The following is a 20984-nucleotide window of genomic DNA, read 5'->3' as shown; positions in this document are numbered from 1 at the left end:
ATGCTGTTAGAACAAATTAGAGCAATATGTAAAAAACATTTGCAAGAACAAGTACAATTAAGGGGGAAAAAACCAAAATATAATTGCATATTGTGAAATTAAGGAAATGAAAAGGGAATGGAATTTAATTTAGACCATGAGATGAGATGTGTCAAATAATACTTATCATATTAGTTTTTTTTTTACCAATATTTTGATCCACATGTTTTAGAACATGTCAGAGCAAAACATTATTTTTCCTTTTGTTGTAAAGAAAATAATAATCCAATGGAAATAGGGGATAAAAAACAAATTAAAGCAAATTGTTTTTTTTTTTGCTAAACATGTCATATATAAAGCAAATTAATTGTATAGTGTGGATTATAAAATTTCGCTATAGAGTTGTAGATATTTTAAGAGATACGCATAAACGGAATTAAGTAATGGAATTTGCAAGAACAAGGAGGATGTTGGGGAGATGTTTTCTTAAACAATTACGTCTAAGCAAGCAATGGAACTATGGAAGAAGTAAAGAAAGCAAAAGAAAGCGAGAAACCAAATGAAAATCGTAAGCAAACAACGAAACAAGTAGAGAAGTTCAAGTAAGAAATAGTGACGAAAGTAAAAAAGAAAAAGAAAAACCAAAGGATCAAGGAAGGAAACAAGCAAACGAATGTGTAAAGAAAATGATTGAAACAATTAAGTAAGCGAGTATCCAAGAAGAAGGCTGCCCAATGAAGTAAAGTAAATCAAGGAACCAAGAAGAAACAAACAAACAAGTCAAGCAACGATCAAATAATCAATGAAACAAAGAAGGAATTAATTGAACAAGCTAAACATGTAAGCAATCAGTGCAAGAAACAAGCAAGCACGTTACGAACTGAGATAAGCACAAGAAACAAACAAGAACAAGTTGTTAACAAATGTACTAAAGAAGCAAGCAATGATCTAATAAAAAAATCAAGAAAGCAAATATATGCATGAATGTATGATATATGCATGTGTATGCATATATGAATGTATGCATGTATGCATGTATGCATGTATGCAGTTTAAACTAGATGTGGAAGAGGCTGATCAGGTACTCTTCGTGTTTTGATGTATCTTCGTTTATCAGGTTGGTACGGGCTCTTTATCAATGATTGGATGAATCTGGACCATCTGGTCCTCTAATTGATATCACTAGCTCAAATCGTCTTCAAGTTTCTGGCATATCTCGGTTGGCAAAGTAGTGTCTCTCTCAGGTTTATCCTAATGGAACAAGAAGCAAACTGAGTTCAACAAGTTTCTTTGAGTTCTAATGAACATTCTAAATTTCAGTAAGAAAGTAAGTGCATAATTGATTTGAACAGGCTCCTGAGATAAATTAAGACCAAACGAAAGAAGCAAACAAGAGAATCATCAAGTTTGCATCAGGATCATAAGAACTAATAGAATTAGGCAAAACTTATAATAACCTTAACCATAACAAGTTACCTTCCTCTACATATTTCCAATACTCGTGTTCATGCTCTACTTCACAATCCTGAAAAAGATTCAAATGGAGAGACGATGCAAAATAGTAACATAATTCATTAAAAAAAATCAATATTACTCAATTTTAGCTGATCATGATCTTCTCTTGTTCTTTTTTTTCCCAAGCTTCTTCCCTGTTAGAAAATACACATTTGTTAGCTAAGTTCAAGATCCATACATCTGCATTCATGTTTTCCTTGACGAACAAAGAAAGTAGAACCAAAATCAGAGTGATGATTGAATTCTAATAGAAATAAAAAATAGACAAGTATTGTCAAATCTAAACTCGATTTCTTACCTTTAAAAGATTTAGTGCCCTCAATACAACACAAGAAAAGAAAACAAAACCACAATGAATGATAAGGAAAACGAATTTGATAGATATCAAGAGTCGGTGATTGCCCATATTTCTTACCTTTTTCATAGTAAAGTTCCCTCTTGTAAACCAACCAAAGAACAAATCCCTCAACACCGAACATGGAAGAAAAAAAACATAAATCAGTATTTATGATGAGTGGTATATATTTTGAGCTCAACAAAAAGAAAAGTAATTGTTACCTGCATATACTAACCAAAACCCATGAAAGAAGTCAAGAACAAATGGTAGCGGTAAAAACTTGCAGACCAAGCTATTGCAACATCAATCATTGTTGCTCTAAGTGTAGGCCATTGGAACATCAAACTTCTCATATCTTCTGAAATTTGTAGTTACGTTTATGGAAAAAAAAAAATGATTTGTGAAATATTTTCAAGAGTAACGATATACCTCTACTATGATCAATCCTAATCCTCAGGGAGACCAACTATTCATGCTAAAAGGTCGTTGATGCATTCCCTTCTTTTACGGCATGTTTAAGAACTTTTGGGAAAAAGAAGGAATAAGTAGCAAAATTAGTCTCCATGATTCTAAGAGATCAAGAAAGATTCTAAGTTTGCTAAGAGAGTGACTGCAAAAATTGATCGGAAACAATTTTGAGACCAAAAAAAATAAATTCCGTACCTTGTCTCATAACTATAGCAGCCATCACACATTGGATGTGAGAAATTATTCTTCCCATTCAGGCGCAAACTTCATCAACGTACTCCTGAAAAACCGAATGCTAACATAATAAAAAAAATAACCGCGAGAGTTTTTCACCAAATATTCTATACCTAAAGTCCATGCAAAGCAAAAACATAATAATAATACCAATTATCAAACCTCAGTCATGCATTTTAACTAGTAACAGTTAAACAAATGACATAGCTCAGAGAAGCATCAAATTCTAATGACATATCACGATGACCAATACTATTACCTTTATGACGCTAACCAGTCAAAACCTGCATTCTAATAAACATATAAGGCATGTATGTGTGCACACATGAACACATACATAATTAAAAATTACAAGACTTACAATAATGTGAAGCCATTCTGTCTCACCGAAAACACTTAAATCTTTTCATTCGCCTCTGTAATTATGGATAAAGAAGATGCAAAACCAAAACAGAACAACGATTGAATTCAATTAAGAGTAAAAATTCTAGGCTTGATTTCATACCTTTGAAAACTTGAGTGCCCTCTCGTAATCCAGCGGAAGAACAAAACCCTCAATACCACAGAAGAAAGGAAGAAAAACCAAAATCAGTATGATAAGAAAAACAAATTTGCTAGAAATCCAGAGATGAGAATTGCCAATGTTTCTTTCCTTTTAAAAGTAGGGTTCCCTCTTGTAAATCCCAATGCCATAGAAGAAAGGCAAAAACAAAAAAAAAAATCAGAATGATGAGAAATACGGATTTGATAAAGATTAGAGAAAAGAAGAAATACAAATGAATAAATATCTTCAAAGAGGGACTTACAAAAAAAAAGGAGTACCTTGTTTCATGGTCCCCAGGAATTCATGAGGCTCTTGCTTCAGAAACTGGTTGCAAGAAATTGCAAACGAAATTAAAATCTGCAAATGTACAAATGAGATCACCTTGTATATTAGTATAACCCATGAACATATACATATAAAAGCCCCACAATCACCTGATCAACGAGGACGTAAAGAGAGAAGAATGATCATAGACCTCCAATATTGTATAACTGGAATCGTGTGAAACCGTTGATAGACGCTCAATAGTCTGCCATCTATACTATTGTCAAACAGAGACCTAGAACTATCTAAATAAAATTCAACAGAGAAACAAGCTAGAGCAAGGAAGAAGATTAAGAAAATGAAGTAAAAAGGTCAAACAAGTTCAGTAGGTAAAGAAATTAAGTAAGCATGTAATAAAGGAGCAAGTGAGAAAACAAGCAAGGAAGGAAGAGGCTAGTAAGGATTGAAAGACGAAAACAAGGAAGCAAGTAAGAACCAAAAGCAAGAAGTTAAACATGCACGCAAGGAAACAGAGAATGAAACACACAAGCATGCATGGAACAAAGAAAGAAAGCAAAGAAGTAACAGCAAATCAAGTAACCATGGAGATAAAAAGAAAAAAACAAGCACACAAGAAAAAAAATAATCAAGCACGCATGGAACCAAGGAAATAAACAAACAAGCACACATGGAACCTAGGAAAGAAATCAACAAGCACACATGGAACCTAAGAAAGAAATCAACAAGCACACATGGAAACCTAGGAAAGAAATCAACAAGCACACATGGAACCTAGGAAAGAAATCAACAAGCACACATGGAACCAAGGAAGGAAACAAACAAGCAAGGAAGGAAGAGGCTAGTAAGGATTGAAAGAAGAAAACAAGGAAGCAAGTAAGAACCAAACAACTAAGCAAGAAGTTAAACAGGCACGCAAGGAAACAGAGAATGAAACACACAAGCATGCATGGAACAAAGAAAGAAAGCAAAGAAGTAACATCAAATCAAGTAACCATGGAAGAAATTAAAAAAAAAAAAAACAAGCACACAAGAAACCTAGGAAAAGAATATTCAAGCACGCATGGAACCAAGGAAATAAACAAACAAGCACACATGAAACCTAGGAAAGAAATCAACAAGCACACATGGAACCAAGGAAAGAAATCAACAAGCACACATGGAACCAAGGAAGGAAACCTAGGAAAGAAATCAACAAGCACACAAGATACATAGTAAAGAAATCAACAAGCACACAAGAAACCTAGGAAAGAATTCAACAAGCACACATGGAACCAATGAAGAACAAACAAGCAATGAAGAAAAAAGAGAAAATAAGGGAGCCAGTTAAAGAAACAAGACATGTTCGTAGGAATTAAATCATTAAGCAAAAAGGCAAACAAAAAATAGAGATAGCTAGTAAGTAAACAACAAAGCATGGAATAATTGTGAATAGTCAACCATATCTCGCGGATAGGAAACATGAAATACCTCCTGAACTTTCAAACATTTCTATACTGTTATAGAATTAACAAGAGACACTGAGACAAGAAAAAGCTAGCCAACAACAGAGATACATTTCAACACCATTTAGGAAACCTCTGCCTCAGTCATGCATTTTATAACACTAAAGAACTATAAAAAGAACCACGAGAGTTTTACCAAACATTCTCCACCTAAAATCCATAACAATGATAATACCACCAATTAACAAACCTCAGTCATGCATTGTAACTAGTAACAGTTAAACTAATGACATACCTCAGAGAAGCATCAAATTCTAATGACATATCACTCTTACCTTTTAGCATTTAACCACTCTAAACCTGCATTCTAAATTCAAACACTAAGTCATTAATTCTTCCAAAGTAGTACATAACTAAGAATTAACAGACTTACAGTTACAATTATGATAAGCAATTCTGTTTCACGGAAAAAAAAAATCTTTTCAGTTTTCACTCGGCTCTGTAAAGATGGAAATGTCATAAGGATAATTGAATTCAAATAGAAGTACTAATTGAATTCAAATAGAAGTAAAGTAGACGAGACTATCCAGTTCTAGACTTGATTTTTTACCTTTGAAAACTTGAGTGTCCTCTTGCAAACCAGCGGTAGAACGAAACCCTCCATACCACATAAGAAAGAAAGGTGAACCATTTGTAAGAGATTCTCCATATCCAACGTTTCTTTAAGAATCATCAGCAACTGAATTTTAACACGACATGCAGTATGTTAAAGCACTTACAAGTAAATAAGGTAGCTAGTGACCCGAGATGATACCTTGTAGAAAGAAAACAATCTTCTCCATCTTTCTCCATTACAAGTGCAAAATGATAAAGATTTGTCCTCAATTAGTGTCTCCTCCGTCTAGAAAGTGAATAGACTAACATCCTACCAAAAACAGTCCAGAGAAAATCAAATTTGAACAGGAAATGTTAATAGGAATGATATTGAAACTAAAGTTCTACATATAATATGATCAAATGAACGTATCCAATAAGGAACAAGAGCACTAAATATACAACTTTGATGCATTCCATACAGACAAAAGAATTTGTTTTGATTCACAAACCATGATATCATCACCATATTATAGTTAATCTTCACATAAAAGAAAATTTCTGAGAAAGATCAAAACCAGGAAAAAGGGATGCAGAGAAGCGGAACTCATCTCTTTGATAATCTTCGCTTAGAGTAGAGAGATCACAGATCATTAAACCTTCCAAATTAACAAAACCACAAAAATTTCAAAATAACTTCTGACTTTGGGAATTCAATTTACCAAAAGAAAACTCGAATCACAAAGAGCGAAGAGAAACCGTCTTCTTCTTCTTCTTTCAGGCGAAGAAGACTTAAACGATCTGTTACATCAAAAAAAAAAGTAATCCAAAAGAATCAGAACAAGAACAAGAGCAATATGTAGACCAAAAACAGATCCACAAAACCCACTTTGTTTCGATTACCAGCCACGACCAACGCTTCCTCCGTAACTTCATCCCTCACGGCTCTCCACCGCCCTCCGTATCTACCACCATCCTCCACCGTCGGTGATGATACGACCATCCAAACAAAATCTCCTTAATCGTCAAGTCTCGCGATCGTTAATGATCTTTCAAAACCTAATTAAAATTTTAAAAAAAAAAAATCACAAATCAGAAGTATCCATCAAATGAAATACAAAATCAATCAACCTCCGGACTCATAAAAGCAGATGAATTAACGTCACGATTCGGAAAAACGAAGTAACAGAGAGACATCGTAATAGTACTCGAATCAAATTAAGAGAAAGAAACACAAAATTAGAAACATAACCATCTGAATTAGGGAAATGATTGTGTGATCGTCGGATCGTCGCCAGAGAAAACAATCGTCGGTGATCATAAACTTCTTCAGATGTTTGCCGAAGATAATTATTTAGGGTTTCGAAATAAAGAGAGAAATCAGAGAGAGAGCCTTGTAATTCAAACGGTCTTCTTCAAACGGTCATATAGAAAAAAAGATGATCCCAAAGATCAAAGATCCGTTTCAAAAATAAAACCTCAATTCCAGCTTTGTACACGTGTGTGTCATAATCCCCTTGTGTAATTCGTGTGAAAGCCTAAAGCTTGAGCTTAACCAGAATTTTAGAATTTTAAAGTTTTGGTTTAGTATAAAAGGCCTATTTTTTTGGTTAAAGCTTAACCATGTTGTAAAACCACCGTAATCTCATAAACAATTTCGTATTTCTTCGGTATGGTAGAATTTTTGGCGAAATCCCTCACCTATTTACTAATTTTAATATTAGTCCTTGCAAATCCTAAATATAACAATCAAAATATAATTACAAATTTTGGATCGATATTTAAAAAATTTTAAAGTTTCAAATATTATAAATATTTGAATTTTATAAATAATGACAAAATGATGTTTAATTTCGGATTATATGGTGGGACGGATTTGAGTTAATATTAATACGGGATGATATATACTATGGATGAAATCTTAGAATTTAACTTAATGAATTGTACGTTATTGTTTCTATATTTTTAAACAGTAAAAGTCAAATATAGTAATTATATACTAAATAATATATACATATATGAGTTGTACATTCATAAAATACAAAACATTAGATCATATATATTTTAATCGACTAAACAAATTAAATTTTTATTTTAAAAAAAAACAAAAAAGTCATGCGATGTACCGCAAGTTAAAATTTAGTTATATTTAAAATCGGAAGTTACAAAATAATATTTTTAAAAATAGTATATAATCATGTTTTAGGGGATATTTGCAGAATTACGTTTTACAAAATTTTGGCAATAATATTGATAATGGTAAAATTATATTTGTAAACAGTTTTCTTCCAGATTTAGATACCAATCATAAAATGACTTTCTAATTAAATATGACAAAATAATATTAAAAAAATATTGATAATGGTGAATTTAGCAACTTTTTTCTGTAATTGATAGTTTAACATTAGTAAATTGTTGTAATAAAAAGTAATAATAACTTTAAATATATAAATTTAAAATAGTTTATTCAAACAAAAAATAAGGATATGTAAATTGAACTATTCACTAACTAAACATACTCTCGTTATCTTTTCTAAAAAGGTTTTAGATACGGGTTTTTTATAACAAATTTTACTTTAAACGTTTTTTAATTTTATTTTTAAAATAAAACCCGTCCATATAGGAGAGGTCTTAATCTAATAACCATATAAAAGTGAATAAGCAACATTCTTTGTTCGACCTCTCTCTTTCTAGCAATGTTATACATATATATAAATGTGCATAATGGGCTACGGGAGCTCAAAATGTGTTTTGTTTTATGCACATTTTATTGGGCCGTTGATTCTTAAAAATTAACATAAACATATAAAACGTGGATAAGCAACATAATACATTATACATGTGAATCATGGATAATATAACACTAACTTTGGTTTATAAATCTTAAGACGAACAAAAAAAAGAAGAAGATTAGTTTCAATTTCATTCTTACGTGGGTTGGTTATTATGTTAATGGGTCAAAAATTATCACAGGCTAGGGCTATTATAAATTCTTACAAACAACATATGTTGGGGATCAGATGACCCAATCTGCATAATGTATCTCTGCTCAGTATTGAACCAACAATGCTAAGTCTAATCTTTGTTAGAAATAGTATTTAAAATGTGGGGAAATTATGTTTATGTTGGTTAAGTAGTAGTTATCATGAATTAAATGTGAACAGGTTTGAAGGTCACTAACTTGTGGTTCTCAGCATCACAATCAAAGCATAGTCTCCAACTCACCATAACATAAATTTAGATATATCGTAACATAAGTAGAGGTCATAGAGCCTTTCAATTGGAAAAGACGAAAAACAATAATAGTCTTATCCTAGGAAATATATTTTTATTTTATTTTTTCATTCATTTTATAATATTAAAACGTACTATAGATATGGTTTTAAATGTATTTCATTTGAAACCTTTTAATCGAAAAAATGTCATCCACTATTTTTTTCTGTTACATATTATATTTTTCTAGTTACATTACTGATTTTGCCTTTTTTCAAATAGCAATTATGGATTTTTTCATTTCCTCTAAAATATCATAAATTTACCATTTATATATGAACACTTACAATTTTAAATTTACAATTTTAAATTTACAATTTTTTATAGCTAAAATATATATTTAATAACAAATACTAAACATTAAAAACAAATAGAACCGACAAAACGTTAATGGATAAAACGCATGTTAAATCAAATTTGTATAGCCTACAAATAATAAATCAGTAAATTTTAACAAAAATGGCAAATCACCGAATATCATTCAAAAAAATGGCAAAGTCATAATTGACTCTTTTCTTAATAGAAACTGGCTTTAGAATTACTTGCAAAACAAAGTTCGAATTTTGTTTCTTCTGTTTGTTTTGGTATCCGTTGCTTTTTTGCATCTAGATTATAATCTTCTTTTTATATATTCAGTAAGTTTAACTTTCTAGGTACATCAAAAGGTATATCTTATATATAACCCCATGCATATGCTTTATAGATTTAAATCATGTGCAAACAGACATTTCACAGGACATCCAATTTTTTTCTTTATCATAAAAGCGATTTTATACATCTAGTTTTTATATTATACTACGCAATTAAAATTATCACATCTTGCAATAACTGATATATTTTGCATCAGTCAATGGATTTTATCATTTGCAACAAACAAAATGATTTTGTAGCACATTGGACTTAGATAGTTTACATTTTAAATTTTAAAATAGTTTGATCAATAGTTTGGTTTGAGGTGGTATAGCTCAAGATACATTTTGAATAGTATATCATAAGGTCAGATATATAAACATATGAATAAACTTACATAAGATAAACTTTACATATGTAAGTCTATGTATTACAAAGTCCAAACTAGCTCAGTACTATGAACGGTTGATATACTTCATATATATGTTTATTTAAAGAAAAAAAGGTGACCTCTGTACAATATATATAAATAAATCTAGTTGATGAATATGAGAATTAATATATTCACAGTTGACACCGAGAAAATATATTTACTTGGGCGTTGTGGTCTGTTCAAATCGTTTTACCATGTGAACATCAATGTTGGCGAAAACATATTTGATATTGCTCAGTATAATTATCAATATTCGGTTAAATTAATATTGAAAGTTTGATTCTAAAAATCCATTTGGTCGAGGAGCCTGCTTTAATCAAATCTTGATTGAAAAAATAATAGTTAGACAGTTAATGCACCATGTGATGTTGGTCTGCTCTTAGTTCTGTTTATTCGAATAATATAGCTATTCTAATGAATAAAAAAAATTGTATGGAAAATATCATTATCGACTAGTTGACCTATGTATTGAAATTAAACCTCATGTATTTAATTTTCGTACGTACGTTATGGATATAATCGTTTATGTTGGTGTCTTGGTGATCTATGTTTGTTTTCCGTTTAGTTATATCTCATAAAGATTGTTTCACTCTCATAAGGTAATTGGTCAATCCTTCATAGATGAAAATATCGATACTCGGTTTTCAAAATTTATTAAATTGTGTAACGCATGCATTTAAGCAAGTAAAAATAGAGAAATCTTTTTTTTGTCAAGATAGGTATCAATTATTGCTCGAGAATTAGGGTTTGATTGGTTCTCCCTCTACCATCCGCAAACGCTGCGTTTGCGGGTGGTAGCGGTTGTTAGCGATTGCAACCAATCATAGAAACCGCTAAATACCGCCTTGGACTGCTCGAAATCGCCAGATTTCAAAAGTTCTTTCCCACAAGCGTTTGCGGTTGCGGGCGGTACCGATTAGATTAAAAAAAATTAAATTAATTAAAATAATTCTAAATTTCACTCAAACCCTAATCACTATAATCTAAACCTTTATATATTTTATTAGAAAACCCTAATCAATATATTGTATCTCTATTCTCTCAATTTTGGCATCCACCCAAACTGATTAAAATCAAAATCAAGAATCAAACGTAAGTATGATCTATCCTTTTATCCATTCATTAGCTAATGTAATTCTTTGAGTATTTCATGGCATCATTTTTTTTGTTTTTTGTATTATTTTGAGTTTTTTGATTAATATATTGTATTTTTCTTTCTTTTAATATTAATATATTATATTTATTTTGATTTATTTTTATTTAGTTACTATCGCACCCGCTGGTTTACCAATCATAAATCTCCCGCAAATGCATCCATTATCAAACGTAACCAGTCGTTCAAAACACTTGATAACACTTGAAACCGCAACCGCCCGTTTCCGCAAACTCCCACAACCGCAACCGCATCTGCTGCGTTTAAACCAGTCAGGCCCTAGAACCCTTAATTTATCAAGAAAATATAAAACCTTTTACATGCAAATCTTGCAGTCAGATTGACACGTGCTCTTACGGTGTTACCGGGATAGCTAGAAGATTCCGATTTGCCAAGGTGGTAGAAGATACTTCTCAAATAATCTTGTCATATTTAATATTTTTCTAGTATAATATGAAGTTTGAATTCTTATGAAGACATTATTTATAAGAATGTCTAAGACTTAGCGCCCTTAATCTGTTGCAAACCAAAAAGGTAAACAAAAAAAATGAAAGTAGTATATATCAAAGAAATATAAACAACATGACAATAGATCAGAACATTATAAGAATATTTAATAAATTGCATGGAAATTAAAAGATAATTAACAAAACTCTTTAACAAAGACCAATTGTATTATATTTAAAAACGGGAATGAGAAAAGGACAGTTCTACACATTTTTAATATATTTGAAATAATGGAGATGTAATGTTAGCACCAAACAGAAGACATGTATATAAATGGACTATGATATGTTTCTTCCTCTCTGTCTCACGTTCATGCATGCCTGCGTCGAATTATTACAATCTACAATCCAATAATTCCACATTTTAAAGTATATATTTTCATTCACTATGTATCTGTATTTATTCTTATCTCTACCTTAAAGTATTAGATTAGGTTGGCGTATTTTTGGAAGATATATCTAACGATCTAGAAATTTTCGTATAATACTTATTTCGTAAGGTCGAAGCAGAGACATGTCGACTAAAACGGTTTTATTCTTGGCTTCTTGCCATGTGTAAACTTCCATTAATATCTCGATCACAGAAACATTGCATCCTCTAGATTACTATTTATATGTTTGGTTTCCGAAACTTTTAAATTTAAGATTTTATACACACCACAAAGTTTTTTTTGGGATTTTTTTAAATCTAGGAAGAACATTTTCCTAAACCGTTTAGAAATCAATTCAATAACTTTTGTAGTTAACATCATGGGTCAACACTATAACCTAACTCCCTTACACCGTCATATGATTTTGGAAATGGACTTTCGTAAACGTAATTCTTGTCTCAAAATATAATTACAAAAATGGTACGGACTCACACGTGTATGGAATGTGTGTATACACAAAAATAAAAAGTAATCCAAGTTGATCATGATGATTATCATCATAGTATCAAATGATTTATCTCAAAAGTAACCGATACTGCTGTATCGCCGTATCGGTCCACCAACTTTTGGACCTCTCTCGATATCAAATCACACATCACATCCTCTCGTTAGTTCACCAACATGAGTACATGACTCATGGGATGGCTAGTTAGGCCACCATGCATTAATAACGATAACCATTAACCACAAATTATACTACCAAAAAAGAAAAAATAATATATCTATAATACCAACAAAAAGAAGAAGGTTCACATTGTTTTTTATTCAATGGTTCATAGACTATAATTTTGATTAGAGTTGAATATATTTTTGGCCGCTAGTCTGTTCATCTTATGACTACCCAAACCTATATGAAAGTTGGGATTTATGTGCCATAACATGCATGCTCTCTTTTAACAATATTATAGTATAACTGCATGTTCACTTTGATTCAATGATTATTTAAAGTAATTTCCAAATTAAAACCATCTCACAATTCATTTATCCAGGAGAAATCCAAAGCTAAACTCAGACTCATCTCCGAAACTTGTAGAAATTTGGGTTTTTTCAACTATAAACGGATACAGAGAGTTATGGGTTTTTCAACAGAACTCATCTATTTGCTTCAAGGGAATAGAGTAAGAAATGTTGTGGTCTAGTAGGTTCCTCGTAGGCCATATCATTCTTGCTTAAAGAACTTTACCTTTTAAAATAAAAACTCTTAAATACCTACAAATCAACCTATCAATAACTTTTTATTATAACTTCCCAAATCGACCTACCATACAAATTCGAATGACTAGCTATGACTACATTTTCTATTGATTTATATTATCTTTAATCAAACGGTTGAAGGATATTGTTTTTTTGTTCGTTAATTTGGATGGTCACCAAATTTTATTAAAAATTAAACATAGCTTGGAATTATAATTTCATATTTTATGAGTATTATCAAATAGGAATATTCATTTTCTCTTTAAAAAAAATTAACTATTTACTCAATATTAGTATTGTTTTGCTAGTTCTGCGTAGACACATGTGATTTGCTAAAATATATATGAAGAATTAATTTCTAGACTATGAAATCAAGAATCTTTGACCACGTACCATCACCAATTTATTAATTAGGGAATACAGTTACATTAAACAATACCTTGGACTTTTACCTAAATTTATCTCCTAAGTTCTTGGTACATTTATTATCAAAATTTGAAGATGTGTTCTCCTTTATCCAAACTCCATCTCCACTTTTTCATTATGTTTATTTTGTTACCATGGAATAAGTACTGTATATTGGCCAAAAAAAAGAAAAGAAAAGGAATAGTATAAGTTACTATTTATAGTACTAATTATACAATGACAGTGTGACTAACAAGAAACGGAAAAAATGTCAATTAATCTCCCAACTTTCAAAAAATGGCCATTTTATACATCAACTTCGTATGCGGCCGTTTAAAACATGAACTAAAAGTTGACTAACTTTTAAAACATGATTATTCGTTGACCAGGCCAAAAAAAACATGCCGTTATCAGTCATTAATGGAACTTCTAACGTCCGTTATCATCCGTTAACGACTTTATTAGTCAAGTTATAAATTGTGGTCATTTTAAACATCGACTTTATATGTGACCATTTTAAACATGAACTAAGCGTTGACTACCATTTAAAACATGAGAAATTCGTTGACCAAGCCAAAATAAACATGTTGTCATCATTCATTAAAAGAACTTATAACATTCATTATCACTTGTTAACGACTCTATTAGTATCCCTAAAACGACTTTGTTTTGAGAATAATCAAAAGAAAATCAGGATTGTTTTCTAAATGAAACCCCAGTTCCCCAAATTTATTTCTACAACCGCTCAAACAAGACGAACAATCTTATAATGAGTCTTCAATTTGCTTCCATGATTCCTTTTAAAATTTAAAACAAATATATAAACGAAAACACCTTTATTTGCTTCCAATTACTGGCACTGCGATTATCTCTTTATCAAACTATGTTCTTGGGTTCTGCTTAAAACTTTTTGATATGGAGATTTCATATGAGAAAAATCTTTATGTTCTTTCGATTATTCTCGAACGACGTTATTTTGGACAGATTAACAGTCATTAACGGGTTTCTAGGTTCTACTGATAAAGACATGTCTATTTTGGCCTGGTCAACGAATTTTTCATGTCTTAAATGGTAGTCAACGTTTAGTTCATGTTTTAAATGGCCACATAAGAAGTTGATGTTTAAAATGGCCACAATTTGAAACTTGACTAATAAAGTTAACGGATGATAACGGACGTTAGAAGTTCCGTTAATGACTGATAAAGGCATGTCTATTTTGGCCTGGTCAACGAAAGATCATGTTTTAAAAATTAGTCAACGTTTACTTCATGTTTCAAACGACCACATACGAAATTGATGTATAAAATGGCCATTTTTTGAAAGTTGGGGGATTAAATGACATTTTTCCCAACAAGAAACACTTGTAACTTACTCTATGACTATTACCAGTCTTTAATCAATTAGACGCATAATAATCTTGTTTAGTGTTGAATAACCCTACAAAACATATATCCCTTTCTTAAGATTTATTAAATTCACTTATTTCATTTCTGTCGTAGGTGTTGTATATTGCCATTTCATTTAATAGCTCAACACGAAAAACTTTATTTTTAGTATGAAAAGATGAGAAATTGTTAGAGTATGTAAACTTTAAATATAAAGTATGTAAACTTTAAATATAAAGTATGAGTAGTTTCTTTTCTAAGAGTATACTTCAAATATAAAGTTTCTAAAATGTGTGTTTTGTATTATAGTCCTTATATTGTTTATAATTATTTTAAAACTATATAACTTTTATAAATAACTCTAAAACATACATTAAAATATTACACATAATCTTAATTAACAAAACAATACATTTATAAATAAAATACATATAAATAAAAATTAAAAATACATAAATTAACTTATAAATTACAAATTACTCAATAAAATTATTTCCGTAATGCTCCTATATATAATCAATCAATGCATTACGAAGAGATATATGAGTCTCTTTATTTTTAATATGTAGATTACAAGCCAAAAATTGTTGAAATACTTTGAATATATAAAAATTTAAGGACTAAAATGATAAACATAGTAATTTGTAAGATTATTTATGAAATATTGAATTTTAGGGACTTAAATACAAATAAAAAGATGAAACTTCAAATTTAGAGTATTGAATAGTGATATTCCAAATATAGAGTGTCACTATTTAATACTCTAAATTATGAAGTATTAGAGTATCTCTTGGAGAACCTAAAACTTTATATTTGAGGAGATAGAGTATCTCTTGGAGATGCTCTTAAGAATGCTTTTCCAAGACTACTCTTTTTTAATTATGTTTTTTTCTGTTGGATATTTTTATTTATATTTTCTTTTAATTTTTAATGATTATTTTATCTCTATTTTGAAAAAATTTTAGGCTAACAAAATAAAATTTAATTTTTTCTCGTCTAAAATATTCCGAAGAAAATTTTCCCTCCAAAAAATATTGAAAAAAAATTCACAGCACTTTTCCCGCAAAAAAAAAGAAAAATGACGGGAAATATATTTAACAGGTTTTTTAAAGATTTAAAAAATTTACAAGAGTTTTTAAAAGATTTACAAAGTTTTAAAATCCTTTAAAAATTCTTATAAATCTTTTAAAAATCTTTTGTAAGGATCTACAAAAGTTTTAAAATGGTTCAAAAAGAGTTAAAAATAAATAAAATATTTATAATTTTTTTTTAAGAGTTAAAAAATGATTTTTAGTAATGTTTTAAAAACTTTATAAGAATTTCAAAAATATTTTAAAAAGATTTACAAAGGTTTTACTAATATTTACAATTTTGTTTATTAATAAGAAACGCATCGTATTATCCATAATACTATAATAGGTACATATATCCATATGCCGCTTTATATGGAAACAAACACACCATCACATGAGATTTGTAAACGCACTAGCCAAAAACACCAAAACGGTCATCATTATGTCCAAAAGACCGTTGACTCTTGGTTGGTACTTTTGGTTTGTCTTTGGAATCGCTGAATGTGCTATAGCATATCGCGGCCTACCTCCAAAATGCAACGATAATGGCCATCTCTTGAACGTCAAGATATATTTCTAGTTTATAAACCTTTTTTAGGCGTTCTTGTATACTATGCGTTTTTGAAGTAAGTTCAGTCTGTATGAACCAATGACAAACATTCTTTGGATATTAACACCACACAAATTCTTTTTTTTTTTATTTTTTTTTTAAAATCCATAAAGTTCTAAGGCGAAGTCCGTAATCTCTCCATACCTGAAACCACAGCATATAATATTAGTTTTGTCCCAAACATCGTCATCACACAAATTTAATAATATCCCATTACCATTACTAGAGAACATTTTATGAGTTTGTAATACATACGTTAATATTGTTAAAACAATCACTATATAGCCAACAGTTACATATAAAAAAAATATGTAAGTTAACTAAACAACAACAAATTATATGTTTTTAAAAACAATTAAGAAGAAAAAAAAATCGCTAGTGATGCTAGATCTCCAATGATAAGTGTTATAAAAGATTCTAATTTGACATTTAAAAAAAAAAATATTTTTAGTCAAGTGGTAAAAAGATTCACCACTGCAGTCTGCATCTTTTAATACCGAAATTCGATTACAGCCTTACAAGAACCAAAATTTAAATAGTAGCGTTGTCCCGTTTAATAAAAATGGGATATAGATCTAAATACAATGTTAAAGACAAACAAAATAACCTTACCAAAAAAAAAAAGACAAACAAAATAAATTCCTTAAAATCTGCTTTCATATCTCTGTCTTCTTTCATTCTCTTTGAATTTCTTGAATATTTTGTAAGTTTTTAATTATCATACATTGGTCTTATAACAAAATGATTGTTTCTCACCATGTATAAATTCTTTCTTTTAAAATAGGTTCATATTAGGTGAAAAAGAAGATTCCTATAATTAAAAGCGTTTCTAAATGACCAAAGAAAGAAAACATAATCATGAAATAAATAGTGGCCTGACCCAAGTTCTTACCAATGTTGTCAAATATTTCGCCACATGTACGAATCAGAAAACACAGAGAATAAAAACTAAAAATAGTAACACTTGAATTATATTTATTTCGATAGTAACACTTGTGAATTTTATAACTTCTCCATTATTTCAGAGAAGCACAACCTCGTGGGCTCTGCTTTTGTCCCCTTTTAAGTATAAGCTAACAGCCTTTACCCATATGACCTAAAAACATTTTAAAATCATTACATAATAAACACTTGTTTGATTGGTTTTGTAACGCTCACAATTATTTTAAAACTCAATAATTCAAAACCAAAAAGAAAAATCATTAATTATACCTAATTAATTCCCCCTTCTTCTCTTGTTTTTTCTTGCTTAAGATCACACCAACAACTTAACGGTATAAGAAAAATTAAAATAAAACTAATGTTTCCACCTTCCACCACTAATCACACATTAATTTAATTAAATCTTCTTCTTCTTCTTCTTCCAATTATAAACTTTATAAGAAAAATAAATACATATTCTCTTTCTCTTCCATCAAGCAAAGCTTTTCAAAAAGAATCAAACTTTTCGAATCTTTTTGCTTCTCGAGATCTGTTCATAGAGAGAGAGATAAAGAATGGGTTTTTATGAAGGAGCCTCTGTTCATCCAAGAACTCCAGAAAACAAAAACACAGTGAATATTCCGATACTCACTTCTTCTTCTTCATCATCAGATCTTGACGGAGATAACAATGACAACAACAACAATACAGGAATCAAAACCCTTTTGAAAAGAATGATCTTTGATTTGGGTTTCGCTTGTTTCCTTCCTCCTTTAAGCTCAACCGAAAACTCCGGCAACAACAATGGAGGAGGAACAAGCGGCGGCGGAGGAGGAGGAGGAGGAGGAGGAGAGAATAACAAAGCTTGGCTATTGGCGGAAACAGCACCGGAGAATATGAATCCTGATCCTCATTCAGTTCATTCATCGTTTAGATTCAGTCTTTGTTCACAAATCGAGCTTGAGAAAATGAAAGGTGAAGAACCGTCCTTGTCTGCTTCGTCTTCTTGTCGGAATTTGTCGGTTTCTGGTGGTTCCACGACGGTTTTGATGGTTAATTTGGAGAATGGTGTTAAGGAGACTACTGGGAATGCGACTGATGATTTGCGGTGGACTAGAGCTAGGTCGCTTGAGAAGAGTATTTCTCCGGTGGCTAATACTTTGGTTCGGTTTAGCTACGGTGAGATTGTGGCAGCTACTCGTAATTTCTCTAAAGGTAAAGCTCTAAATTAGTCATTAAACATGAAATTTGAAAACTATTTGTTTGGTAATAATAAGATTCGGGTGATAGCGGGTACGGGTAAGGATCCGATACGGGTAATTAGGGTATAAAACTATTATCCAGAGTAATTAGCGAGAAATTACGGGTAGAGTTTGGTTAATTCGCATATCTAAAATCACTATAGCACTTTCTAATTTCGTAAGGATTGGATTTTAGACCTGATTTCTAGACATTTTGGGTAGATTTTAGCTAATTGTTTGGTAATTAGGCTATATCCGATATCGACAAACGGGTACGGGTCGGATAATTCAATAATTCAATAAGGCCGTTGAATTTGAATCATATATTTCATTATTTTTTTGATAAATTTTGTGTAATTATGAGTATTTTTGGGTATTTCACTTCAGTAATTTGTAAAAAAATTGGATAATTATGACAAAGTACCGGATAGAAAATGCGGATCGGGTATGGGTCGGGTCGGGTCAACCCTATTTGGCTATTTGGAAATAGGAATTAGGGTGAAAATGAAAATAGTGTTTGACTTATTTATTCAATGGTTTATATATAGGGAGAGTGTTGGGAAGAGGAGCTTGTAGCTATGTGTTTAGAGGCAAAATCGGAATGTGGAGAACGGCTTTAGCAATCAAGAGACTTGATAAGGAAGACAAAGAATCTCCTAAATCTTTTTGTAGAGAGTTGATGATTGCAAGCTCTCTTCATAGCTCCAACATTGTACCTCTTCTTGGATTCTGTATTGATCCTGAAGAAGGGTTATTCTTGGTTTACAAGTATGTCTCTGGTGGTAGCCTCGAACATTATTTACACGGTAAGCGAATGGATATCTCATTTGTGTTTATATACAGAGATAGTTAAAGACTTAAGGATTGTGATTTTCTGTTTGTAATAGATAAGAAGAAGAAGAAAGGCGTAAAAGCCGCTTTTGGTTTGCCTTGGTCAGCAAGGTACAAGGTAGCGTTAGGTATAGCAGATGCCATAGCTTATTTGCATAATGGAACAGAGCAATGTGTTGTTCACAGAGATATCAAACCCTCCAATATTCTTCTTTCCTCAAAGAAAATACCAAAGGTAAAGATTCGCGAAACGAATGATGTATTCGATAATTATCGGTAAGCAAACCAATGATTTGTTTTGACCTGTTCTTTTTCAGTTGTGTGATTTTGGGTTAGCTACTTGGACCGCTGCACCTTCGGTTCCTTTCCTCTGCAAGACCGTGAAAGGCACATTCGGGTATTGCTCGAAACTTGCCTTGAGTTGTTTCTTCTTCTTTATAGCCAATTCTTGATTATCTAATCCTCTATCAAAACTTTCTTGCAGCTATCTGGCTCCTGAGTATTTCCAGCATGGTAAGATATCTGACAAGACCGATGTTTACGCCTTCGGGGTTGTGTTGCTTGAGCTAATAACTGGCCGGAAACCAATCGAAGCAAGAAGAGCATCTGGTCAAGAAAATCTGGTTGTTTGGGTATGTCATCTAATTTTACAACTTGAATGATAATGTGACCATATCCTAAAGTTTGTGTCAATACATTTATGATTGTTTTGGAAAAAGATTTATATGTATTCTTTCTATAGGCGAAACCGTTGTTGGATAGAGGGATAGAAGCTATAGTGGAGCTGCTTGATCCAAGGCTAAAATGCACAAGAAAAAACTCGGTTCAAATGGAGCGGATGATCCGTGCTGCAGCGGCGTGTGTGATCAATGAGGAGTCCCGAAGACCCGGTATGGAAGAGATTGTCTCAATCTTGAAAGGCGAAGAAGGTGTAGAGCCAGAAACACATTCAAGCAGGAAAACTACAAATATTTCGGGTATGATTGACTCTTATACACAATTGCAACAAACCAAATCCGAGATGAAATGTCATCTTGATCTTGCGATGCTCGGAGTAACCGAGTTTGAAGATGATGATCATGTGTACGGCCGATAAAAGATTCTAAGAAATGGATTTAAAAGTGTGTAAATAGGTATTTATGAAAAGTTTGAAACAGAGTTCTTAGTTTCTGAATTAGTGATTTGCTGTGTGTACATTGGTTTCGTTTTTTTTTTTGGTTTCTACTTTGGAGAAAACCGGTTTAGGTTTTGATTTTCCGGTTTGGTTATGGAGACAGCCGATTCTCCGGTTTCGTTTTCAGTTTTCAATATTTTTGGGCTTTTTTTTTTGAGAAATCCATTAAAATGAGGGTTGGAATTGTTATTTATTTGATTACCTTTTGTGACCACGTATTTGAAATTGACTTAAATAATATAGGAAGTATTAAAAATTGCAATCGCTCAAGTCCTAATTGTTATTGTTGTTGAATTTGTGTTTCCTAAACCTATCAGGACTATGAC

The 20984-nt window shown here is 31.2% G+C and overlaps 2 protein-coding genes, 3 long non-coding RNA genes and 1 other non-coding gene across 7 annotated transcripts; 3 read left to right on the top strand and 3 right to left on the bottom strand.

The window, feature by feature from the left end:
- Positions 1-356: 356 nt before the first annotated feature.
- Positions 357-2599, bottom strand: AT5G00540. 2 transcript variants are annotated; one of them, NR_144176.1, is made up of 5 exons: positions 2495-2599; positions 2261-2353; positions 2053-2189; positions 1456-1958; positions 357-1230 (listed from the first exon to the last, which is right to left on the bottom strand). It is a non-coding gene; the product is annotated as an uncharacterized misc_RNA (transcript). The 2 variants fall into 2 exon arrangements; NR_144175.1 differs by having other exon boundaries at positions 1456-2189.
- On the top strand, positions 1064-1684 carry AT5G05545. Its single transcript, NR_142849.1, has 2 exons — positions 1064-1198; positions 1334-1684. It is a non-coding gene; the product is annotated as an other RNA (long non-coding RNA).
- AT5G05535 lies at positions 2282-2512 on the top strand. Its single transcript, NR_142848.1, has one exon. It is a non-coding gene; the product is annotated as an other RNA (long non-coding RNA).
- Positions 2282-2613, bottom strand: AT5G05525. Its single transcript, NR_142847.1, has one exon. It is a non-coding gene; the product is annotated as an other RNA (long non-coding RNA).
- A 743-nt stretch (positions 2614-3356) lies between these two features.
- On the bottom strand, positions 3357-6401 carry AT5G37793 (uncharacterized protein; the record flags this gene model as incomplete). The annotated part of the gene is made up of 4 exons (NM_001344220.1): positions 3357-3401; positions 5619-5705; positions 6132-6199; positions 6302-6401. Coding segments are annotated over 4 exons (300 nt in total), but the record flags the coding sequence as incomplete, so codon positions are not given.
- Positions 6402-17755: 11354 nt separating this feature from the next.
- On the top strand, positions 17756-20874 carry AT5G37790 (Protein kinase superfamily protein). Its single transcript, NM_123138.3, has 6 exons — positions 17756-18627; positions 19202-19459; positions 19541-19719; positions 19802-19881; positions 19969-20116; positions 20227-20874. Exons 1-6 carry the CDS (start codon positions 17988-17990, stop codon positions 20578-20580), a joined length of 1659 nt encoding a protein of 552 aa, NP_198595.1. The 5' UTR covers positions 17756-17987; the 3' UTR covers positions 20581-20874.
- The last annotated feature ends 110 nt before the right edge of the window (positions 20875-20984 follow it).

This window comes from Arabidopsis thaliana, chromosome 5 (assembly GCF_000001735.4).
Source record: "Arabidopsis thaliana chromosome 5, partial sequence".
Classification (NCBI taxonomy): domain Eukaryota; kingdom Viridiplantae; phylum Streptophyta; class Magnoliopsida; order Brassicales; family Brassicaceae; genus Arabidopsis; species Arabidopsis thaliana.
Note: the sequence above shows the minus strand (reverse complement) of the source record. Positions and strands in the feature narration are given on the sequence as shown.